Genomic DNA, 19,644 nt, shown 5'->3' with positions numbered 1-19,644 from the left:
TGACCATAGATGAAGAGCTCTCCGTCACAGCCCACATTGCTGCGGTCTCCCGGTTGTGTAGGTTCACCTTCTACAACATCCGGAAGATCAGGAGATACCTGTCTGAGAATTCCACCCAGCTGCTAGTCCAAGCACTTGTCCTCTCCAAGTTGGACTACTGCAACTCGCTGCTCGCCAGTCTCCCAGCATGCGCAACCCGCCCTCTCCAGAGGATTAAGAACGCAGCAGCCCGCCTGGTCTTCAACCTACCCAGACGCTCCCATGTTACCCCGCTCCTCATCTCCCATCACAGCCCGTATCAGATTCAAGACCCTGGTACTGACCTTCCGAGCGGTGAACGGGACTGCACCCGACTACATCAAGTCTCTCCTCCAGCCTTACACCCCCACCCGCCACCTACGGTCTTCTTCTGACAACCGTCTGGTGGTCCCACCGCTCAAGACCGCTGGGTCTCAACACAAGCGCTTCTCCTGTCTGGCCCCCCAGTGGTGGAATCAACTCCCCACCTCCATCAGAGACACTGACTGTCTTCCCACCTTCAAGAAAAGGCTCAAGATGCACTTCTTCCGGGAATACAACGGTACCAGAAAATGATTTGCTGGACATGATCTTAGTTTCCTCCAGGATCACAATGACTCTTACTTAAAGACTCATTGCTCTTGTTGGTTAACTGATTTAAAATTCTTGTACTCACTGTGAAATATTTTTCCTGTTGCTTGCTTTTCTACAGGTATACTCTTGCACTTTTTTGAGGTTCATGTTGTTTAATTGTAACTTGTTTAACTTCATGCTCTTATGGTTCTTCCCTTTGGCACTTATTTTTTATTTAAGTTTTTTCACAATGTATGCTTCATGGTTGGCTACCTGCAATGTTTGGGGATATATCGGTGTTATGATCAGTGACCTATGCACTTTTGTAAAGCGCTTTCTTGAAAGTCGCTTTGGATAAAAGCGTCTGCTAAATGAATAAATGTAATGTAATGTAAACACACCTGGTCCTGATCATCATCCTCACAACACTATTTAAGTTGTGGCCTGACATCCAGTCCCTGCCGGATCGTAAGCCAAACTCATATGTTGTGCTTGCGTGTCAGCCTATATCGTTTTGCTAGTCAGTCTCTGTTCACGTTGCTCTTTGTTCTAATTCCTGTTCTTCCGTTTTAGTACCTTAACCCTGGAATTCCCCTCACTCCGGCCTGGCAACCAGAACCATTCACCAGCATCAGCACCCCATTACCCGTACTCACCTGGCTACACCTCTTCAGTCATCAGTAACGCCTAACCTTTTTCACCACCTACCTTGTCCTGGTCTGCGTTTGGGTTCAGAGACTGGGAATTGTGACAGAATGTCTAGTGGCCCAATTTCAATCCTCTACAAATGCAATGATACAGAACGCAAATGGTGTGAAATCTCTATGTAATTGTGAGGAATGTCAAAGATTGCCAATAAATACCTTCAAAAGCAATGTCATGGTTGATTTCTGCTCATTTCATGCTCTCAAAAATAACATTTACATTCAAAGCAGTCTACCACACCCTTTAGACTAACATATGTAACTACCTTTCATGCTTTGCATCCTCTCAAAGTAAACCCTAAAATTAACATTTGCAGCTATGATGACAATACCCATCTTGTCTTAGTACAGGCCTGTTATTGTGGTTTAATACAGGTGTGAAGGGAGGGCCTGTTAATCTCTGAAAGGTTTTTGTAAAGCGGAGCTGAGCTCTGCACCACTGTGTAGCTGGCTGCGCAGAAATATTGTCCATCATCTTCAGGTTGCCTTAGTTTGAGGAGATGAAGGTTGGCTTCTTTCTCACCATCTCCACTTACATTGAAGAGGCCCTGATATGGAGACTCAACAGTAATAGTTTTGTAATAAACATACCCTATTAGTTTCAGGGCAGTGTCTCCCACTGAGCGCTGGTACCAGAGAATAACGTTGTAATTTAGAATGTTGACTACAGCTCAGTTGGATCATCTCTTCTGGCTTCCCCAGGAGAGTAGAGGGAGTCTGGATCACCTCTTGACTGAGTGTTACTCCTGTGGAGAGACAACGGTATTACTTTTTAATACTGAATCATACAATCCTTAAAGCTTTCCACACAGATTTCATTATTTCTGTAAAACACTACAGTTTAAAGGTATTTTAGTAGCAGTGTCACAGTGTGATGTCCTTTAAGTTCAGCAGGCTTACCTGTGATCCAGAACAAAGAAACAGAGAAGATAGTGAGAAGTCTGATCATGGTGACCATCAGTGCTGAGCCTGGGGGACCAACTGAGGACTTAGCATCACTTCCTGGAGTTGTAGCAGGAACAGGAAGTGATGTACGTGTCAACAATCTCCTCCTCTCTTCAGACTCCGGCCACCTAAACATCCTCATCCTTCTCGACCTCACTGCAGCCTTTGACACTGTTAACCACTGTATCCTCCTCTCATGCCTTCAATCCACCATTAATATCACCGGCACTCCCCTTTCCTGGCTCAGATCGTACCTCACTGACCGACAACAGTTCATCCACATCAACAACTGCACCTCCTCCCCTGCCCCTTTGTCCCAAGGTGTCCCCCAGGGTTCGGTGCTTGGTCCCCTCCTATTCATCCTTTACCTGCTTCCTCTCGGCAACATCATACCCTGTTATGGACTCTGCGTTCACTGCTACGCCGATGACATCCAACTTTACATTTCCATTACCTCCATCACCCCTGCTACAATCTCCACCCTCACCAACTGTCTCAGTGAAATTAAATCCTGGATGCAAATCAACTTTCTCAAACTCAACTGTGACAAAACAGACTACATCATCATCTGTCCGAAATCCCTCACCAAAACCGCCCACAACCTCACCATCAACATTGACAACGCCACTCTGTCCCCCTCTCCTCACATCCGTAACCTTGGCATCATTTTTGATAGTCACCTCACCTTCGAACGTCACATCAATAACATCACCGGGACTGCATTCTTCCATCTCAAAAACATTGCACGCCTCCGTCCATCACTCTCCTCCTCCACTGCCAAGATTCTGATCCACTCGTTCATCACTTCCAGACTCGATTACTGCAATAGCCTCCTTTACGGCTCACTATCCAAAATCCTCAATAAACTCCAGTGCATCCGGAACTCCGCCGCACGTCTGCTCACCCACACCCGCTCCCGTGACCACATCACCCCCGTGCTCCAGAACCTCCACTGGCTCCCCGTCCCACAACGCATTCACTTTAAAGTCCTTCTTCTCACTCACAAAGCCCTTCACAACCAGGCTCCCCGCTACCTCACGGACCTGCTCCACCACCACACTCCCTCCCGCTCCCTCCGTTCCTCTGATGCCAACCTCATGTCCACGCCACTCAGGACCAAGCACCGAACCTGGGGTGACAGAGCTTTCTCCATCGCCACTCCCTCCCTTTGGAACTCACTCCCCAAACCCATCAGAGACTGCACCAACCTGTCAACTTTTAAATCACTGAGTCAAAACGCACCTTTTTAGATCTGCTTTTAATGTGTAATTAATGCTGTGATTGTATATGATGCACTTGTTTTATGTATATGTTAACCATGTACAGTGACATTGAGCACTTTGAAAAGGGCTATATAAATAAAATGTATTATTATTATTATTATTATGTAATCCAGCTCTGCTGACATGATGTTGCTGGATCTAATTCAGACCTCAGATGCAGGTGCTTCACTCTGACACACAAACCACTCCTGGAGGAGAGAGGAGGGTTTTTGTAGAGAACAGAGGGGATCTGTAGCACTGTGCATAGCTGGCAGCACAGTAATAAACTGCACTGTGGCTGTTTACACTCAGTTTCTTAATGACAAGAGAGGCGTTCTTTGCCTTGTCACCACTGAGATCCCCAGTGAAACTGAAATGTTCATCATTTGATCCTTCAATGTTTGGAGTCCCATAATTCAAATACCCGATGAGTGTGAGAGCTGTGTCCCCTGGTTTCTGGAAGTACCAGAGCATCAATGTATAATCTGTTTTACTGTGGGTGCAGACGAGCTGCACAGTATCTCCATCTCTGCTGAGGACATCAGAGGGAGTCTGGTGGACCTCCACAGTCTGACACACACCTGGACAGAGAGGAGATATAACCACCACATCAAAACACTTTATTACAATATAGAAATCATTCACATCATCAGCATATCTAAACAATAATGACTCTGAGAAGAATATATAACATTTACCGGTCAGGATGATGAAAGTCACTGTGAGTATGAGACATGCGATCATGTTGACTCCCAGTCCAGAAATGTTCAGGGACTCTGAGGAGCTCTGAGTTCTGGTGTGATCCAGAACAAGACTTCACCCCCAGCCTGCTGCTGGAGGACTTGTTGAGCTGTAGCTCCACCTACAGGACAGACACCACATCTGTTCTGATGATGCAGGAAAACAAACCCAAGGCTTACACAAACCAGTTTTTGTTCAGCTGTACAATCAGTTTGTATCACTGTGTTGGCTGACAGCACAGAAATACAGCCCGCTGTCCTCTGGTGTCAAGTCCTTCACGGTGAACGCTCCGTTCTGAGCTACAGATTTAACAGCTGAGTATTTGGTTTTACTGAGATCTCCGTAGTCCGGCTGTAGACCAACGCTTGTGAACACGATGAGCATCATGGACTCCCCTGGACGCTGTCTGAACCAGTACATCTGAATGTGACCCGCGTCTTTCTCATGGCTGCAGTTCATCTCTGCAGTTTTCCGGGCAAGACTCCAGATCGTTCCTGGCTGCTGTGTGACATCACTCTTCTGGCAGTGACCTGTGGGATGGAGATTATAATCATAGCAGAGTGGAAGTGATGCTCTTGTAAACATCTACACCGTGTGAGCGTTATCTAGTCCATCATGGAGATGTTTCCTATGTAGCCACTGACCCTACAGTACCTGTGAGCCAGAGTAGAGAGAGAGACACTGGGATGAGAGCTTGGAGACTCATGCTGGCCCTCGAGATCTGGAGAGAGCTGCTCTGAACAGAACCACTGGTGCACCTTCTCCAAACTGAGTTTCACTAGGACTGGGAGGGCGGGAGGGTGTGTCTGTGTCTGTGTTTGTGAGTAAAAGGCCTGCATCATCTGAGGTGCAACGGAAAGCTCCTCCTCTCCTCATAGCTGAGCAGAGTTCTGGCCCTGGATCAAAGCTGGTGACGGTGGCTTCATGCAGGTGTGTGGAGGAGTCCTACCGCACAGACAGCACAGTCTGGGAGACGTTTTTGTATTGAACAGAGGGGATTTACACCACTGTGGAGACTAGCAGCACAGAAATACACTGCACTGCTGTCTGAAGAGAGCTTCTCTATGGTTAATGTGCAGGTTTGGCCTTGGTTTGCATTTCCTGTGATTTTGAACCCAGCTTCAGGAAATCCAGTTGACCCTTGCATGTATCCCAGATACACTAGTTCTCCTGTGTCAGATTGTTTGTACCAGAGGATAACACTGTAACTTTGGATATGATGTCTGCAGTTCAGCTCAGCAGAATCTCCCAGGTCCTTAATCAAGGCTGCAGGAGTCTGGTGAACTTGGTCACTCAGAGATGAACCTGCAGATGAGGTAAGGCAAGATGTTATTGCCTTTATAAAAAAATAACAAGTACACAAAGGAATGAATAATCTCATGAATGTAAACTCACCTGAAGCCCAGACAGCATGAATGGATATGCTGATGAGCAGGATGATCATGGTGCTCCTGTCTGCTGAAGCTCTACCAGTGAGGCTTCACTCAGATAATTGGGGACTTGTTCTGAGCTGTTACTGCTGGACCATTGTTGTCTTTACTGGGACTTGCTCTGATTCTTTGTTGGTTTGTTGGATTGATAAATGTACAGGAAAGCACTTTGTAACAGTTTCTAAAGTTCTGTTCACATGAAGTCTGCTTACTGACTGAGAGGGAGGAGGCTGTCTACCACTGAGCTACACCCACCCCCTGCTGTGTCACAGTGACTCTGCCCAGAGGAGGTGGATGGAGGGAGTGTCAGCAGAACACACTGTCATCTCACATGACGACACTTAGGGCCTTTCATGAGAAGTCTGAGGTTTTAGAAGAACAGCAGCAACATTAGAGACGTGAGGATTGATGGAACTAGAGAGCCCCCTACAGTCAAAATGGGGATAAACAGCATCAGATGGTTCATCGTTCTGAATGAAGATTAAAGCTCACTTGGGTTTTTGTGCAGCTGCACATGATGTCTGTATCACTGTGTTCACTCACAGCACAGAAGTACATGCCGTTGTCTTCTGGTGAAGAGTTCTTCTCTGTGAAAGATCCTCTCTCTGCTACAGTCTTGTTTGCAGAGAATTTGACTTCACTGAACTCTCCATAGTCAGGCTTGCTGCTGGCTACACTGAACACAACCTGCTTCATCCCCTGTCCTGGTAACTGTCTGTACCAGTACATCTGGTAGTATGAAGCACCCTTGGTGTGACTGCAGTCCATCTCAGCAGGCTGCCCCTTGATTGACCAGAGGAAGCTAGGTGTCTGGGTGACATCACTCCCCTCAGAGAGACCTGGAGACACAGAGACCAAAACCAGGACATGAGGATGACTTGATAAACCACCGTTGAGGTCCACCAGCTCAGCCAGACCTGAGAATGAATCTCTCCACACTGTAGCAGAGAGAACAGTTCCTGGACAGTACCTGCAGACCACAGTAGTAACACAGAGACTGGGATGACAAGAGAGATCATGGATGAGGACGTCAGAGCTGAACACATCTCAGCAACTGACCAGAAACATGACTGAGCTGTGCTTCTCTCTCTGGAGGGAGGAAATGACGTGACCCCGAAGAAGCCCTCCTGATCTCCACCTCCAGTCCTGTCACCTCCTCCACCAGGTTAGATGCTGTTTCTCTGTGGGGCTCTTCAGACGTGTCCTCAGAACAAGTCAGACTGCAGTTGAACCTTTATCAGCAGAGCACCAGTGTGGTGGTGTGTGAGCGTTGATCAAAGTGCTGCTCCTGATTCCCTGGCAGACGTGAGCCCCAGGTGTTGAGAGGGAGCCAGCCTCAGACTGGCTGCTCACACACACTGATCACCACTCTTATCACAGGAGGGTTTTTGTAGAGGAGACAGGGAGGGTGCATCACTGTGCAGACTAGCAGCACAGAAATACACTGCTCCGTCACTTGAAGAGAGTGAGGAGATGGAGAGTTTTGACTCGCTACGCCCATCTCCCTCAAAGCTGATTTGTCCTTTCACATCTTCTGCTGGATATGGAGAATCAAGATACAAATAACCAAGTAGCTGGAGAGACCCATCCAAATGTTGTTTGTACCAGAGGATACGATCATAGTTTTGAATGCTGTGTGAACAAAGGATCTCTTTGTCAACAGAGTCTCCCAGGTTCTTGATCAGAGCAGAGGGGGTCTGCTGAACTGTGGGACTGGCAGAGGAACCTGTGGAGAGAAACAGTGGTGATGAGAAAAACTAAAACCATGACTCTTTATTTTTGTCTCTAAAATGTTGTTCTGCTCACCCTTCACACAGGGCAGACAGAGAGAGCAGATGATGAAGGCTAGGATCATGGTGAACAGTCTTCAGTTGTGTGATGACCTGCTGGCAGTCAGCATGGTCATGTACATGAAGAGGAGGAGGGCGGGGCTACCAGAGTGACATCACAACTGTCACCTCAGTACCAACATCCTCAATCTTCAAAAGTTGAGGTCTGTCTCCCCCTGCTGACTCAGTGTTCAACCCATCTCCTCATTACATAAACACAATCTAACATTTAACAGCTTTAAATCCAAAGCAGCATATTCAGGGAGAGGGTGATCATCCACAATGTGGTTAGCCTGGTTTCTTCCAGGCTGTCTTGCACTGAGCTAAACCCAATACCTTCTGTGTCATTACATGGTAGTTCATGGTACCTGAAGAAGGAAGCGTTGGTTGGCCTAGATTAACGGTTGATGATGTTGTTTGTTGTTGTTGCCATACATCAATAAACCTTTATTTCAATCACTATAGAAGCATTTGGTCAATATGTCAACTTTATTAATGTTCATTGGTTCAAGGTTGATAACGTTCATATTTGAGGAAAAGCATGTAGATGTAGTGGAGATGTTGTAGAGGTCCTGGTGACCAAGGTCAGCAGCATAATGTCATCCATCCTTCTAGACACGGTATAGAGCTTTAGCAGGGGAGAGCAATGGGTAAGTATCCCTTCTTTTAGAAGTTAGATCAAAAAACAGGTTGAAGGGTTCTCCCATGACATTTTCCTCATTAGATGTATATACAGGCATTTTTATTTTACCCTATCTTGATTTCCCTCCAGGGGGCCTCCATGACTGATCTGAGGCCCCAACTGAAGGTGTAGACTACGTATCCTCAAAGGCCTTTATGTTACGGTCGGCCTCCTTGTTCAGTTTCTCCACATACGCTTCAATCTCAGCCAGTCTGGCTCTTTTTTTCTCCTCTTTTGTTGCCTTCTTTTTTGGTTTTACTTTCTTCCAGAGCTGGCTCCAGAAACCACGTTTCTTCTCCATGTCTGTTAACAAGAGACAAGCATTAAATACTTCAACGTGGTCTAGAGCACACAGATTAACGACTTGTCAAGCCTGCAACAGTGTCTCAATAAAATTATTCTGACATTATTATATAGTACACTTTCACATCACAAAAAACATTTCTTACTTGTCTCTGACTGTTCCTTATCTGACTGTTCCTTCTCTGACTCTTCCTTATCTGACTCTTCAGTCTCTGTCACTTCCTTCTCTGACACTTCCTTTTCTGTCCCTTCCTTGTCTGATCCTCCCTTCTCTGTCACTTCCTTCTCTGACACTTCCTTCTCTGATACTTCCTTCTCTGTCACTTCCTTCTCTGGCCCCCACGCATTCTTAACCTTCTCCCTGCATTTCTGTTTCATTTCCGCATCGTCCTTCTTTACTACTGTGCAATCCTCCTTGGTATCTGCTATTCTCTCCTCCTTAAGTTTCTCTTCCCTTTTCTTTTCTAGTTCCATCTCTTTTATTCTTTGCTCCTCTTCTCTCCTGTACTGACTCCTTTCCTCGATGGCTCTCCTATTCTCTTTCTCCCTTCTCCTCATGACTGCTAGTCTATGCTTTTCCTGCCACTGTTGTCTTGCCTCATCTGACTCTTGTCCGCATTCCTGCCGTTGTCTTTCCTCCTCCTCCCATTTCTTCTCTGATTCTTTCATTTTCTCATCCTCTCTCATAATTCTCTCCCTGTCTTTAACTAACTCTATTTGCTTGTCCAATGTTGTTTGGAGCCAAAAGTTATCTGCAGCTTTTTCTCTCATGTCATATAACTTGGCCAACTGGGTTTTGTCCCTCTCTCTTAGTCTCTCCATTTCCTCCTCCATCCACTTTTTCTCCTTGTCTCCTTTCTCCTCATGTTGTTTTACCTCTTCCTCTGACTTTTTCTCCAGCTCTTTCTGTCTCTTCAGTTCTTTCTCTTTCCATCTCCTGTCTCCTTTTTGTCTCCATCTCAGCTCCATGGCTTTTCTATTCTCTTCTCTCTGCCTCCTCTCCTCCATTTTTATTTCCATCTCTCTTTTTCTTTCCTCCTCTTGGCTTTCCGTTTCCAGCCTTTTCCTTTCCTGCTCACTGTCTTGCTCAATTTGTTCCATTTCTCCAACCTCACCCCTTTCTTCCTCAATGACCACTTGTTGTTGCTCTGTCTCCATGATAAGTCTGTGGTCCTCAGCTTCAGTCCGCTGCTCTTCTTGGAATTCTCCCTTTTTGTCAACTTCCCTCTGCAGATCTGCTTTGTGTCTCTCCTCCTCCCTCTCTGTCTGTAGTTCTTTCTGTCTCTCTTCCTCCTCCTGCTCCTGTCTCTCCTGTTCTTGCTGTCTCTCATTCTCTTTCAGTCTCTTAACTTCCCTCTGCAGGTCTTCTTCTTGTCTGGCCTCCTTTGCGCTCTCCATTTCTTTTTGTCCCTTCTCTTTCCTCTCCCCTGTCAGTTGTTCTCCCTTCATCTCAATCTCTCGATGTTCTGCAAGCCCGTCAAATCTCTCAATGTCCCTTTCTGTCTCTCTCTGTCTTTCAACGTCCCTCTGCAGTGCTTCTGTTTCTCTTGTCTCCTCACTCGTTGTGTCCATCTGTTTATGTCTCTCTTCCTCCTTTTCTAGTCTAATTTCATCTTTTTGACTTTCCCTCTCTCTTTTCCTTGCATTTTCTTCGAATCTTTCAATTTCCTTCCGAAGATCCTCTTTTTGTCTTACGACCACCCTCTCTCTTTTTAGTTCTCTCTGTCTCTCCTTCTCCTTCTCTCGTCTCTCCTGTTCTTGCTGTCTTTCAGTCTCTTTCAGTCTCTCCATCTGTTCAAGTCTTTCAACTTCCCTTTTCAGTGCTTCTTTTTCTCTTGCATTCTCCCTCTCTCTTTCTAGTTCTCTATGTCTCTCCTTCTCCTTCTCTAGTCTCTGCTGTTCTTGCTGTCTTTCAGTCTCTTTCAGTCTCTCAATCTGTTCAAGTCTTTCAACTTCCCTTCTCAGTGCTTCTTTTTCTTTTGCATCCTCCATCTCCTGTTTTTTTCTCGCATTCTCCCTCTCTCTTATTAGTTCTCTCTGTCTCTCCATCTCCTTCTCTAGTCTCTGCTGTTCTTGCTGTCTTTCAGTCTCTTTCAGTCTCTCCATCTGTTCAAGTCTTTCAACTTCCCTTTTCAGTGCTTCTTTTTCTTTTGCATCCTCTATCTCTTGTTTTTGTCTTGCATCCTCCCTCTCTCTTTCTAGTTCTCTCTGTCTCTCCATCTCCTTCTCTCGTCTCTTCTGTTCGTGCTGTCTTTCAGTCTCTTTCTGTCTCTCCAGCTCTTCAAGTCTTTCAACTTCCCTTTTCAGTGCTTCTTTTTCTCTTGCATCCTCAATCTCCTGTTTGGCCTTTCTGTCAAACTTCTTCTGTCTTTCAAGTTCTTTTTGTCTCTCCCTCTCTTGTCTCTCTTGTTCTTGCAGTCTTTCAGTCTCCTTCTGTCTTTCCATCTCTACAAGTCTTTCAACTTCCCTTTTCAATGCTTCTTTTTCTCTTGCATTGTCCCTCTCTCTTTCTTGTTCTCTCTCCCTCTCCCTCTCCTTCTCCAGTCTCTGCTGTTCTTGCTGTCTTTTAGTCTCTTTCTGTCTGTCCATCTCTTCAAGTCTTTCAACTTCCCTTTTCAGTGCCTTTTTTTGTTTTGCATTCTCCCTATATATTTGTAGTCTTTTTTCCTCCTCTTCTTTTCTCTTTTGTTCTTGTTGACGTTCAATGTCTCTTTGTCTTACATTCTCTTCAAGTCTTTCAACTTCCCTTTTTAGTGCTTCTTTGTCTCTTGCATCCTCCATCTCCTGTTTGGCCTTTCTGTCAAACTTGATCTGTCTTTCTAGTTCTTTCTGAAGATCCTCTTTTTGTCTTGCGTCCTCCCTCTCTCTTTGTAGTTCTTTCTGTCTCTTTTCCTCCTCCGCTTGTCTCTCTTGTTCTTGTTGACGTTCAATGTCTCTTTGTCTCACCTTTTCTTCAAGTCTTTCTACTTCTTTCTGAAGATCCTCTTTTTGTCTTGCGGCCTCACTCTCTCTTTCTAGTTCTCTCTGTCTCTCCCTCTCCTTCTCTCGTCTCTGCATCTCTTCAACTTCCCTTTTCAGTGCTTCTTTTTCTCTTGCACCCTCCATCTCCTGTTTGGCCTTTCTGTCTAACTTCTTCTGTCTTTCTAGTTCCTTCTGATGATCATGTTTTTGTCTTGCATCCTCCCTCGCTCTCTCTAGCACTTTCTGTCCGTCCTCGTCTTCCAGTCTCTCTTGCGCTCGCTGTCTGTCTACATATGTCTGTCCATCATGCTCTTTTTCCAGTTTTCTTTGCAGGGCTTCCCTTTCCGTGTCCAGAGCTTTTTGTCTCTCCTTTTGTCTCCTAGCCTCTCTTTGCGTCAGCTCTTCTTCTCTCCTTTCCATCTCCCTCTGTGTCTCATCCTCTCTTTGTTTTTCTAATGATTGCTCTTTCATCCGTCTCTCCATTTCTCCCCTTCCCAACACTTCTCTGCTCTTTCCTGCCCGGCACTGTGACTCTGTTGTGTTTCTTTCTTCATCTTGCCTTGCTTTTATTCTATCCTTCTCATATTTTTCATGGGCTTTCTCTCTCTTCATCTGCAGAAGTTCACTTTTCAGCCCCTTGATCTCACACTGCAGCTTGTCTCTCTGCTTCTTCATGTTGTCCCATTCCTCCACATCACTACGTGTCTCGTTCTCCTTTTCTCGCCAGCTGTCTATCACAATCTGCCTTTGGTCAATATTCTGCTTTGTCCGCTTGTCAACCTTTCTCTCTGTGTACATTTCATCACTGTACATCTCTCTTTTTTCCACTCTCCTGATCACTCTCTCTCGACTGTTCTCTACCCTCTTCCTGTCCAGACCTCTATGGCAAGCACCATCACATGCTGCTTCTTTCAGTGTCTGCACCTGCATGTATAAAAGGTCAATGAAACACTATACAAAAGGTAGCTTATTCTGTCCTCTATAAACATTGAACTCACAAATGACAAAAACTGAAGAGGGACACCTATGTGTCCCCATGGTAACTCTTCTGTGTGTATCTGTGTCCCTATGGTAACTTTTTCTTTTGTGTTTACGACCTTAAAGAATCTTGCAACTGACCATGCTAGAACACAATAATACCATTGTTTTGGAGCAGAACTTTGGGTATGTGCTGTGGAAATAGTAAGTAACATTGTCATACCTCCATCTTGAGATTCTTTATCTCAGCCTTCTTCGTAGTTTCAACATGCTGTAATTTCTTAACCCACTTTGTCAAAGAAGTATTTTTTAGTTGAAGCTCTGTGATGGTCTTCCTCAAATCCTCCACCAGGTGTTCTAGCTCCTTTATCTTCCCGCTGAATGAGACCCATTACAACATGGTCAATATCCTAGTAGTTCACTCTACATGTCAAGAAATCCTTCCTAATATTTCTTATGCATAATCATTTTGTAGCATTTAGTGTGTGTGTCTTGTGAAGAGGACACTTACTGGTTCATTTGAGGATGCCCCCTTGTGGCTACAGGAAGTTGACAGGGAAGTCGGTGAGACGAGAAGGAAGCGCTCTCGTCAGAGGAACTCTCAGAGTCACTGAGCCCCAGGGTGATGGTTCCAAGATAGAACCTCTCCCCTCTGCAGTAACATGGACACATCACAGGCAGCATGTTATCAACTCACATTAAAACGCGACAGACCGGACATCACATCACAGTTGTGTTTTAACCTCTTTCCAAACACTGGCATTTAGTCTGTCCTGCCTTAAAACTATCATATCATCTAAACCCAAACTTCAACCCTAAACTTAGCCGTCATTTGGACGCCCGGACATTCCTACGATTCTGTTGAGGCAACCCTGTCTTACCGTATGTTCTTCAACATCCTCATGTCTGGAATCTGTCCAGGTGAGAGTGCTCTGAAGGAGGAGGGTTCATCATCCCTGTGGAGAGAAACACACACATCCATCATGTGTTATTGTACACAGGTGACATGCAGATAGAGGCCTACACACCAACAGTCTATTGCACTCAATGTACAATTTGGAAGAACACATCATCCAAATGAACATTCGGTATTCTTGTAATAAATCAACTAAAACACATCAGACCTCCAAACCCTAAACTGACAACTACTAGTCTAGCAGCATAAACTCTATTTTAGTGCGGACTTACTTTCGACTCCCCCTCTTCCAAAAGAGAGCTTTGGGTAACTCCCCAGAGTAGAGAGCCACTTTCTCTCTGTTTCAAACACACACAACAACTTAGACAACATGACATTGTAAATTCACATTTCATCATAACTAGAAAAGATTGTTAAAGTCTAAAAACAGAAAGAATCTAAAACAGCACCTCAGAAATATTTTGTAAGAAAGAACTTACATCTTCCTTGGCATTTTTCAATTCATTTTTCTCTCCTCTGTGAAGACACACATGACAATGGAAAGTCAATACCAAATACTACGTTTTGTTCAGTAACAAATAAAACACTGGAAGGACAAGATACAGGAAGCAGCAACAAGGTTTATATATATCTATGTTTGACACAACATAATGTTAAAAAACGTCAGAGGTTCATGATGTCACAATGCAAAAGTTTAGAATGCGCCGCCATTGCTTATTAGACTGTCGGACGCAACCGCCGCAGCCATAATGGATTCTGTCGGAACTTCCCTTCAAAATTACTAAACACAATCGCTAACATGTCTGCCGTCTCACAAAACCCCATTTCACGTTGAAAAAAAACGAGCAGCAGTTGTACATATCTGTTTGTCACTCTGTGTTTACGTTTGTTTCTGGCTAGCTCCAGTCTCTACATCAGTCTGTGTTGATCAGGGAGTTATATATTCATCAGGACTGCTTGTATCAGTAAGCAGTATTGTGAGTAGCTGTGGGAGAGCAGGCTAATGACTGTTAAAGTCATTAGTCGCTGAATTATGAACAGCATTAGTGTTACAGCAGCATACAGCATATGACATGGTTTAAATCTTGCTGCACATTTGTTTCCCTTTACTGTCAGTTGTAGCCTATTTTTGAGTCTGCATCCCAAATCCCTGACAATAGCTATTTTAAACATATTTGTTCATTCGTATTTTTTCATAAATGTTATGCTTTAGGCTTCTATTGTTTCTGTGTTTTCTGTCTTACAGATACATTATTATTGTTATGTTAATTCCATCATGGTCTGCCATATTGTAATGTAAACCTTTCTCTCAAGCATACATGCTTATTAATAGTAAATGTCTCAATTGTGCCTTTGTCCTCACCTCAATACTTCTGATCATCTTCCTGATCATGATCACAAACCGTTAGTAGCAAAAGTTAACTACATTCACTTGAATCTTCTCTGAAATGACAGTAGAACGCAGTGTTGGCACAACATAATGTTGCAAAACTTCTGAGGTTCATGACATCACAATGACAAAGTTTAGAATGCGTCACCATTGGTTAGACTCTGTAGGTCTGCACTTCTGCACTTCTATATTCATAAGGACTTATTTCTCTTATCACTGAACAACAGGTCACTGATACTAAATACATTGATGCATGAACATTTTGATCTTTGTCAGTAAGCAGTATTGTGAGTTGCTGTGGAAGAGCATACTGTACACTTGAATTTTTAGGCAGCACATGAAACGAGCAGGACTTGATGTGGTTCAGATTTGGTCAGTTCTTCCAGCTGGAGAAGTTTAGCAGTTGATCCCCAGTCCCCAGATTTAGGGCTTTCAAATGTTCATACAAATGTTGTGAGCTACTGTAGGCTATTGTCAGGGCAGTGTCTCCCACTGAGCGCTGGTACCAGAGTATAGTGTAGTAATCAGGAATGTTGTGACTGCAGCTCAGTTGAATCTTTTCTTCTGGCTTTCCCAGGAGAGTAGAGGGAGTCTGGGTCACCTCTTGACTGAGTGACTCTACTGTGGAGTGAGACGGAGAGGGTATTACTGTAACATTGAATGATACTAACCTTAAATCTTGCCAAACAGATTTGATTAATCATGTAAGGTTACTAAACTACAGTTTAAAGGCATTTCCACAGCAGCGTCAAAGTCTTATGTCCTGTAAGGTCAGCAGGCTTTCCTGTGATCCAGAACAAAGGAACAGAGAAGATAGTGCAAAGTCTGATCATGGTGACCATCAGTGCTGAGTCTGGTGGACCAACTGAGGACTTAGCATCACTTCCTGGAGTTGGAGCAGGAACAGGAAGTGATTTAATCCTGCTCTGCTGACATGATGTTGCTGGATCTAATTCATACCTAAGATGCAGGTGTTTCACTCTGACACACAAACCACTCCTGGATGAGAGAGGAGGATTTTGTAGAGAACAGTGGTGATCTGCAGCACTGTGCATAGCTGGCAGCACAGTAATAAACTGCACTGTGGCTGTTTACACCCAGTTTCTTAATGACAAGAGAGGTGTTCTTTGCCTTGTCACCACCGAGATCCCCAGTGAAATTGATTTTTTTTTCATTTGAACCTTCAAAGTTTGGAGTCCTGAAATTGAAATACCCAATAAGTGTGAGAGCTGTGTCCCCTGGTTTCTGGAAGTACCAGAGCATCAATGTATAATCTGTTTTACTGTGGGTGCAGACGAGCTGCACAGTATCTCCATCTCTGCTGAGGAGATCAGAGGGAGTCTGGTGGACCTCCACAGTCTGACACACACCTGGACAGACAGAGTGAAGATATTACCACCTCATGGACACACAAGACATAAAAAACACTTTATTACAATATAGAAATCATTCACATTTAGCATATTGATGTGGAAATCTCAGAAGGTCCTCAGATAGGAGTGGATCTCAAATCTCGAGTCTCAAGTCTCTCCAAGAGTCCAAGTCCAAAGAGGTGGCTTCATGGTCTTTATCCAGGCAGATAGTTGAATACAAACATACACTGGTAGAGAGAAAAAAAGCAAGCAACTCTCAGCAACACTGGGTAATATAGGCAGAATATTTAACGCACACCCCTTGTCCCAAGAGATAAGATTGTGCAATATGGAACCTCCTAGAAGCTTCTGGAAGATGAGTCAATCCCCCTGTATTAATCAGCCCAGCCTCACACTCTCGGCCCCCCTCCTGCCTTTCAAGGCAGACATAGAGTCTGCAGCAACATTCCTTCCTGTTCAAACAGGCCTTCTCCTAATATGGTTAAAGGTGACTCCATCCATCCTTAATACACTGCCATACAATAATCAGCTCTGCCATACAATAATCAGCTCGCCACGACAATATCTAAACTGTAATTATTCAGAGTATAGTAAAACATTTACCGATCAGGAGTGAGAAAATCACTGTGACTATGAGACATGCGATCATGTTGACTCTCGGTCCAGAAATGTTCAGGGACTCTGAGGAGCTCTGAGCTCTGGTTTGATCCAGAACAAGACTTCACCCCCAGCCTGCTGCTGGAGGACTTGTTGAGCTGTAGCTCCACCTACAGGACAGATGACACATGTATATTTCTGATGACGAAACCCATCTCGTCATTACACACACATTATCTAGGTTTGTATTTAACAGCTTTAATCTAAATCATCAGACATATCACCTCTTTGTACTTGTTTGGTTAATACATTCAGTGTGGATGTGGTAGGTTAAAAACGTTAGAACAACTGTAAAACCATTTGGGTTAAGATGGAATTATTGACAGAAGTGTTTTATTATTGCTTGTTGATGCTACACTATTGTCAGGCCACCTATTCATCTGTGTAGCAGACAGAGGCGTTAAGAAAGACTATTGTCGCAATGCAGACCTTAAGTTTGTATTTATGAAAGCAAACTGAATTTAGTCACTCCGTTTATGAAGAGGCGGACAAAACACTTTCTTCATCAAGACCAGACATGTAGTTGTATTGTAAGTGTGAGCACACCGTTTACTATATTGATTTAACAATTCCCTTTGAAGGAAGCACTTGAAAGACGGAAGCAAATGTATGCAAAAGTAATGCAAAAGAGCACAGTGGCGGTCCGGTTATCACTTGCACCCCCCCCACAGAGAATTTTTTTATTTTATGCTTGTGCGCCCCCCACGTGACATGAAAAAATGCCCGGTCCGCCCGTGCCTAAAATCGCCCGTGTGAGCACATCGTTTACTATATTGATTTAACCCTTGTGCTGCATTTGGGTCACGACGACCCATCGTTGTGTTGTGACAACTTTACACAATACAAAAACAGATAAAAAGCATTTTCTTTTAACCCTTAGCACTGTTGGGGGTCTGAGACATAAGTCTGAGACAGCCCGACTGTTGAAAAAAAATGCTTCACTTTATTTTTGTATTGGCTAAAGTTGATGCAACACAACGGTGGGTCACTATGACCATAAGGTTACACAAGGTTAACAATTCCCTTTGGAGGAAGCACTCGAAAGAGGTAGTGGAAGTTGGCAACGAGGTTGGACCGCCACACAAGACCGGTGGATATGGGTGTGTCAGAGGCTTTGTAGCAAAATTAACCATAACACATCTGTTGGATTTCTGTTTTAAAGGACAGTCACTCAAGTTTATAAAGGCGCTGTAGTCATCTGGTGAAAGGGCAAGCTATATAACGGTTGAATCTTTATCGGGGAATTTGAGCAGGAAGCTTAGCTCTTCTATGACTGGTTTAAACCAGTAAATTTACGCTTATGTTAATGAAGTGCTGAATTTAAGTTTCATTTTCTGGGAACTTGAGCGGGAAGCGTTATATCTGGTTTAAGAAGGAAAGAAGGATTTTTTGGAAAGTAGAATGTCCTGTACATGTAAGCTAATACCCGATGCCATAGTCTGAGTAATTCCTTTAGTCGTCACCTGAACAAGGTGAACTTAATGCGTTTGGAAGTTCCAAGTTCTATCAGACAAATTCTAATTCAGTGCTACATTGAACATAAGCTTAAGCAAAACAAGCAGAAGAAGAAGCAACAATTAACCGGCAAACAGTAAGTAATTAACTCCATCCAGTTTTTTCTGCGTATTTCTTACTGCGTAAATTGCGCATAAAATAGAGGAAAACAACAGTTAATGTTAAATTTAAAAATTGTACCCGTCTATTCTGCCCTCCTGATGGTGGTGTACAGTAGTAGTCTGTCTCAACCACTGCCACTGCCTTTCCCAGTCCTTTGGTTTCAGGTGAATAGCCGACACATGTTAACTTTTACGGATTTATTGCAGCATTGAAATTGCTTAGGGAAATATACATGAAATTATACGGAGTGATTGACGCGGTTGGTATATGACACCTCCTTTATGCCACAAAAGCGATTCAGCCAGGCCTTATAAATTATACACTTTCTTACAGCTGAAGTTATGAGAATTGTATCACTGTATGGGGGGGGGGGGGGGGGGGGGGCACAAGAGTTTGCGTTTTACCCGTTTTGAACGCACCCTTTGTCAGACATCCCAACCTGCAGAGACTCATTTCCGGGAGGTGGCTTCCCCCCCCCCCTCCTCCGGGGCGCAATCAGGACGCGCGATATGCACTTTTATTTAACCAGAAATGATCGTAGGACAGTCTCTCGCTCTTTTTACATACAAAATCACCGATTTCCGGGAGATTGTAGCATTTGCGGGCGTCAGGATGAAAATGCGTTGGGATGTCTGCTTTGTTCCCTTAGCTACACTTGTACATCATGAATACACGTGATATAGGCCCATAGCGTATGACGTGGTTGTCTCAGTTGGTAGGCTACATGAGAGCCCCTATATGCCACGAAATGAACTATACAAGTTGAGTCTGAATTCATAGTTTCTTCCAAAGATTATCTTAATTTTGCTTAATCTTAATTCCAGTGGTTTACATGAATTGTAAATTAAGCTTATACTGTTATATTGCAATTGGTTTAATCTTCTGCAGTGAGGCTTGTGTTGCTGGGGAAGAATGAACTGGACAATGGCCGAGTGGGAAACCTCATCCTTGGAAGAGATGCATTTCAGACTGAAGCCCTTGAGGTTTGTGAAGAACATGTCAGTGAGAGAGTCAGAGGACAGGTGGAGGGAAGACCCATCACAGTCATTAACACTCCTGACCTATTTCATCCCCAACGCACACAACATGAGCTCTCGGTGGCAGTGAAAGAGTGTGTGACCCTGTCTGCTCCAGGGCCTCATGTATTTCTACTGGTGCTGCAGCCTGACAGCTTCTCAGAGGAGGACAGACACACAGTGAAAGCCATACTGAACTTGTTCAGCGATGAGGCCATGAACTTTACCATTGTACTAACTACTGTTAGA

General features: G+C 44.3%; 2 protein-coding genes across 6 annotated transcripts; both read right to left on the bottom strand.

Moving 5' to 3' along the window:
• Positions 1 to 7,884: 7,884 nt before the first annotated feature.
• Positions 7,885 to 14,860, bottom strand: LOC146299494 (uncharacterized). 4 transcript variants are annotated; one of them, XR_014735626.1, is made up of 9 exons: positions 14,706 to 14,860; positions 13,822 to 13,858; positions 13,615 to 13,680; positions 13,308 to 13,382; positions 12,938 to 13,078; positions 12,650 to 12,803; positions 8,634 to 12,372; positions 8,254 to 8,487; positions 7,887 to 8,130 (listed from the first exon to the last, which is right to left on the bottom strand). XR_014735626.1 is itself a non-coding variant. In XM_084684674.1 (8 exons), the coding sequence occupies exons 2-8, from the start codon at positions 13,833 to 13,835 to the stop codon at positions 8,318 to 8,320; spliced, it is 4,359 nt and encodes a 1,452-aa protein (XP_084540800.1). In that variant the 5' UTR covers positions 13,836 to 13,858; positions 14,706 to 14,860; the 3' UTR covers positions 7,885 to 8,317. The 4 variants fall into 4 exon arrangements, 2 of the variants coding, with proteins under 2 accessions (XP_084540800.1, XP_084540801.1); XM_084684674.1 differs by having other exon boundaries at positions 7,885 to 8,487; XR_014735642.1 differs by lacking the exon at positions 14,706 to 14,860 and having other exon boundaries at positions 7,886 to 8,130; positions 13,822 to 14,479.
• Positions 14,861 to 14,988: 128 nt separating this feature from the next.
• LOC146299493 (uncharacterized) lies at positions 14,989 to 18,572 on the bottom strand. Of its 2 annotated transcripts, XM_084684702.1 has the most exons (5): positions 18,458 to 18,572; positions 16,709 to 16,872; positions 15,946 to 16,102; positions 15,509 to 15,731; positions 14,989 to 15,348 (listed from the first exon to the last, which is right to left on the bottom strand). In XM_084684702.1, exons 2-5 carry the CDS (start codon positions 16,752 to 16,754, stop codon positions 15,106 to 15,108), a joined length of 669 nt encoding a protein of 222 aa, XP_084540828.1. In that variant the 5' UTR covers positions 16,755 to 16,872; positions 18,458 to 18,572; the 3' UTR covers positions 14,989 to 15,105. The 2 variants fall into 2 exon arrangements, 1 of the variants encoding a protein (XP_084540828.1); XR_014735975.1 differs by lacking the exons at positions 14,989 to 15,348; positions 15,509 to 15,731; positions 15,946 to 16,102 and adding an exon at positions 16,148 to 16,332.
• Between the last annotated feature and the right edge of the window lie 1,072 nt (positions 18,573 to 19,644).

The sequence above is a fragment of the Hypomesus nipponensis genome, chromosome 3, assembly GCF_054491055.1.
Source record: "Hypomesus nipponensis isolate SF chromosome 3, ASM5449105v1, whole genome shotgun sequence".
In the NCBI taxonomy this organism is placed as follows: Eukaryota; Metazoa; Chordata; class Actinopteri; order Osmeriformes; family Osmeridae; genus Hypomesus; species Hypomesus nipponensis.
This window is presented reverse-complemented; position numbering and strand designations above follow the sequence as displayed.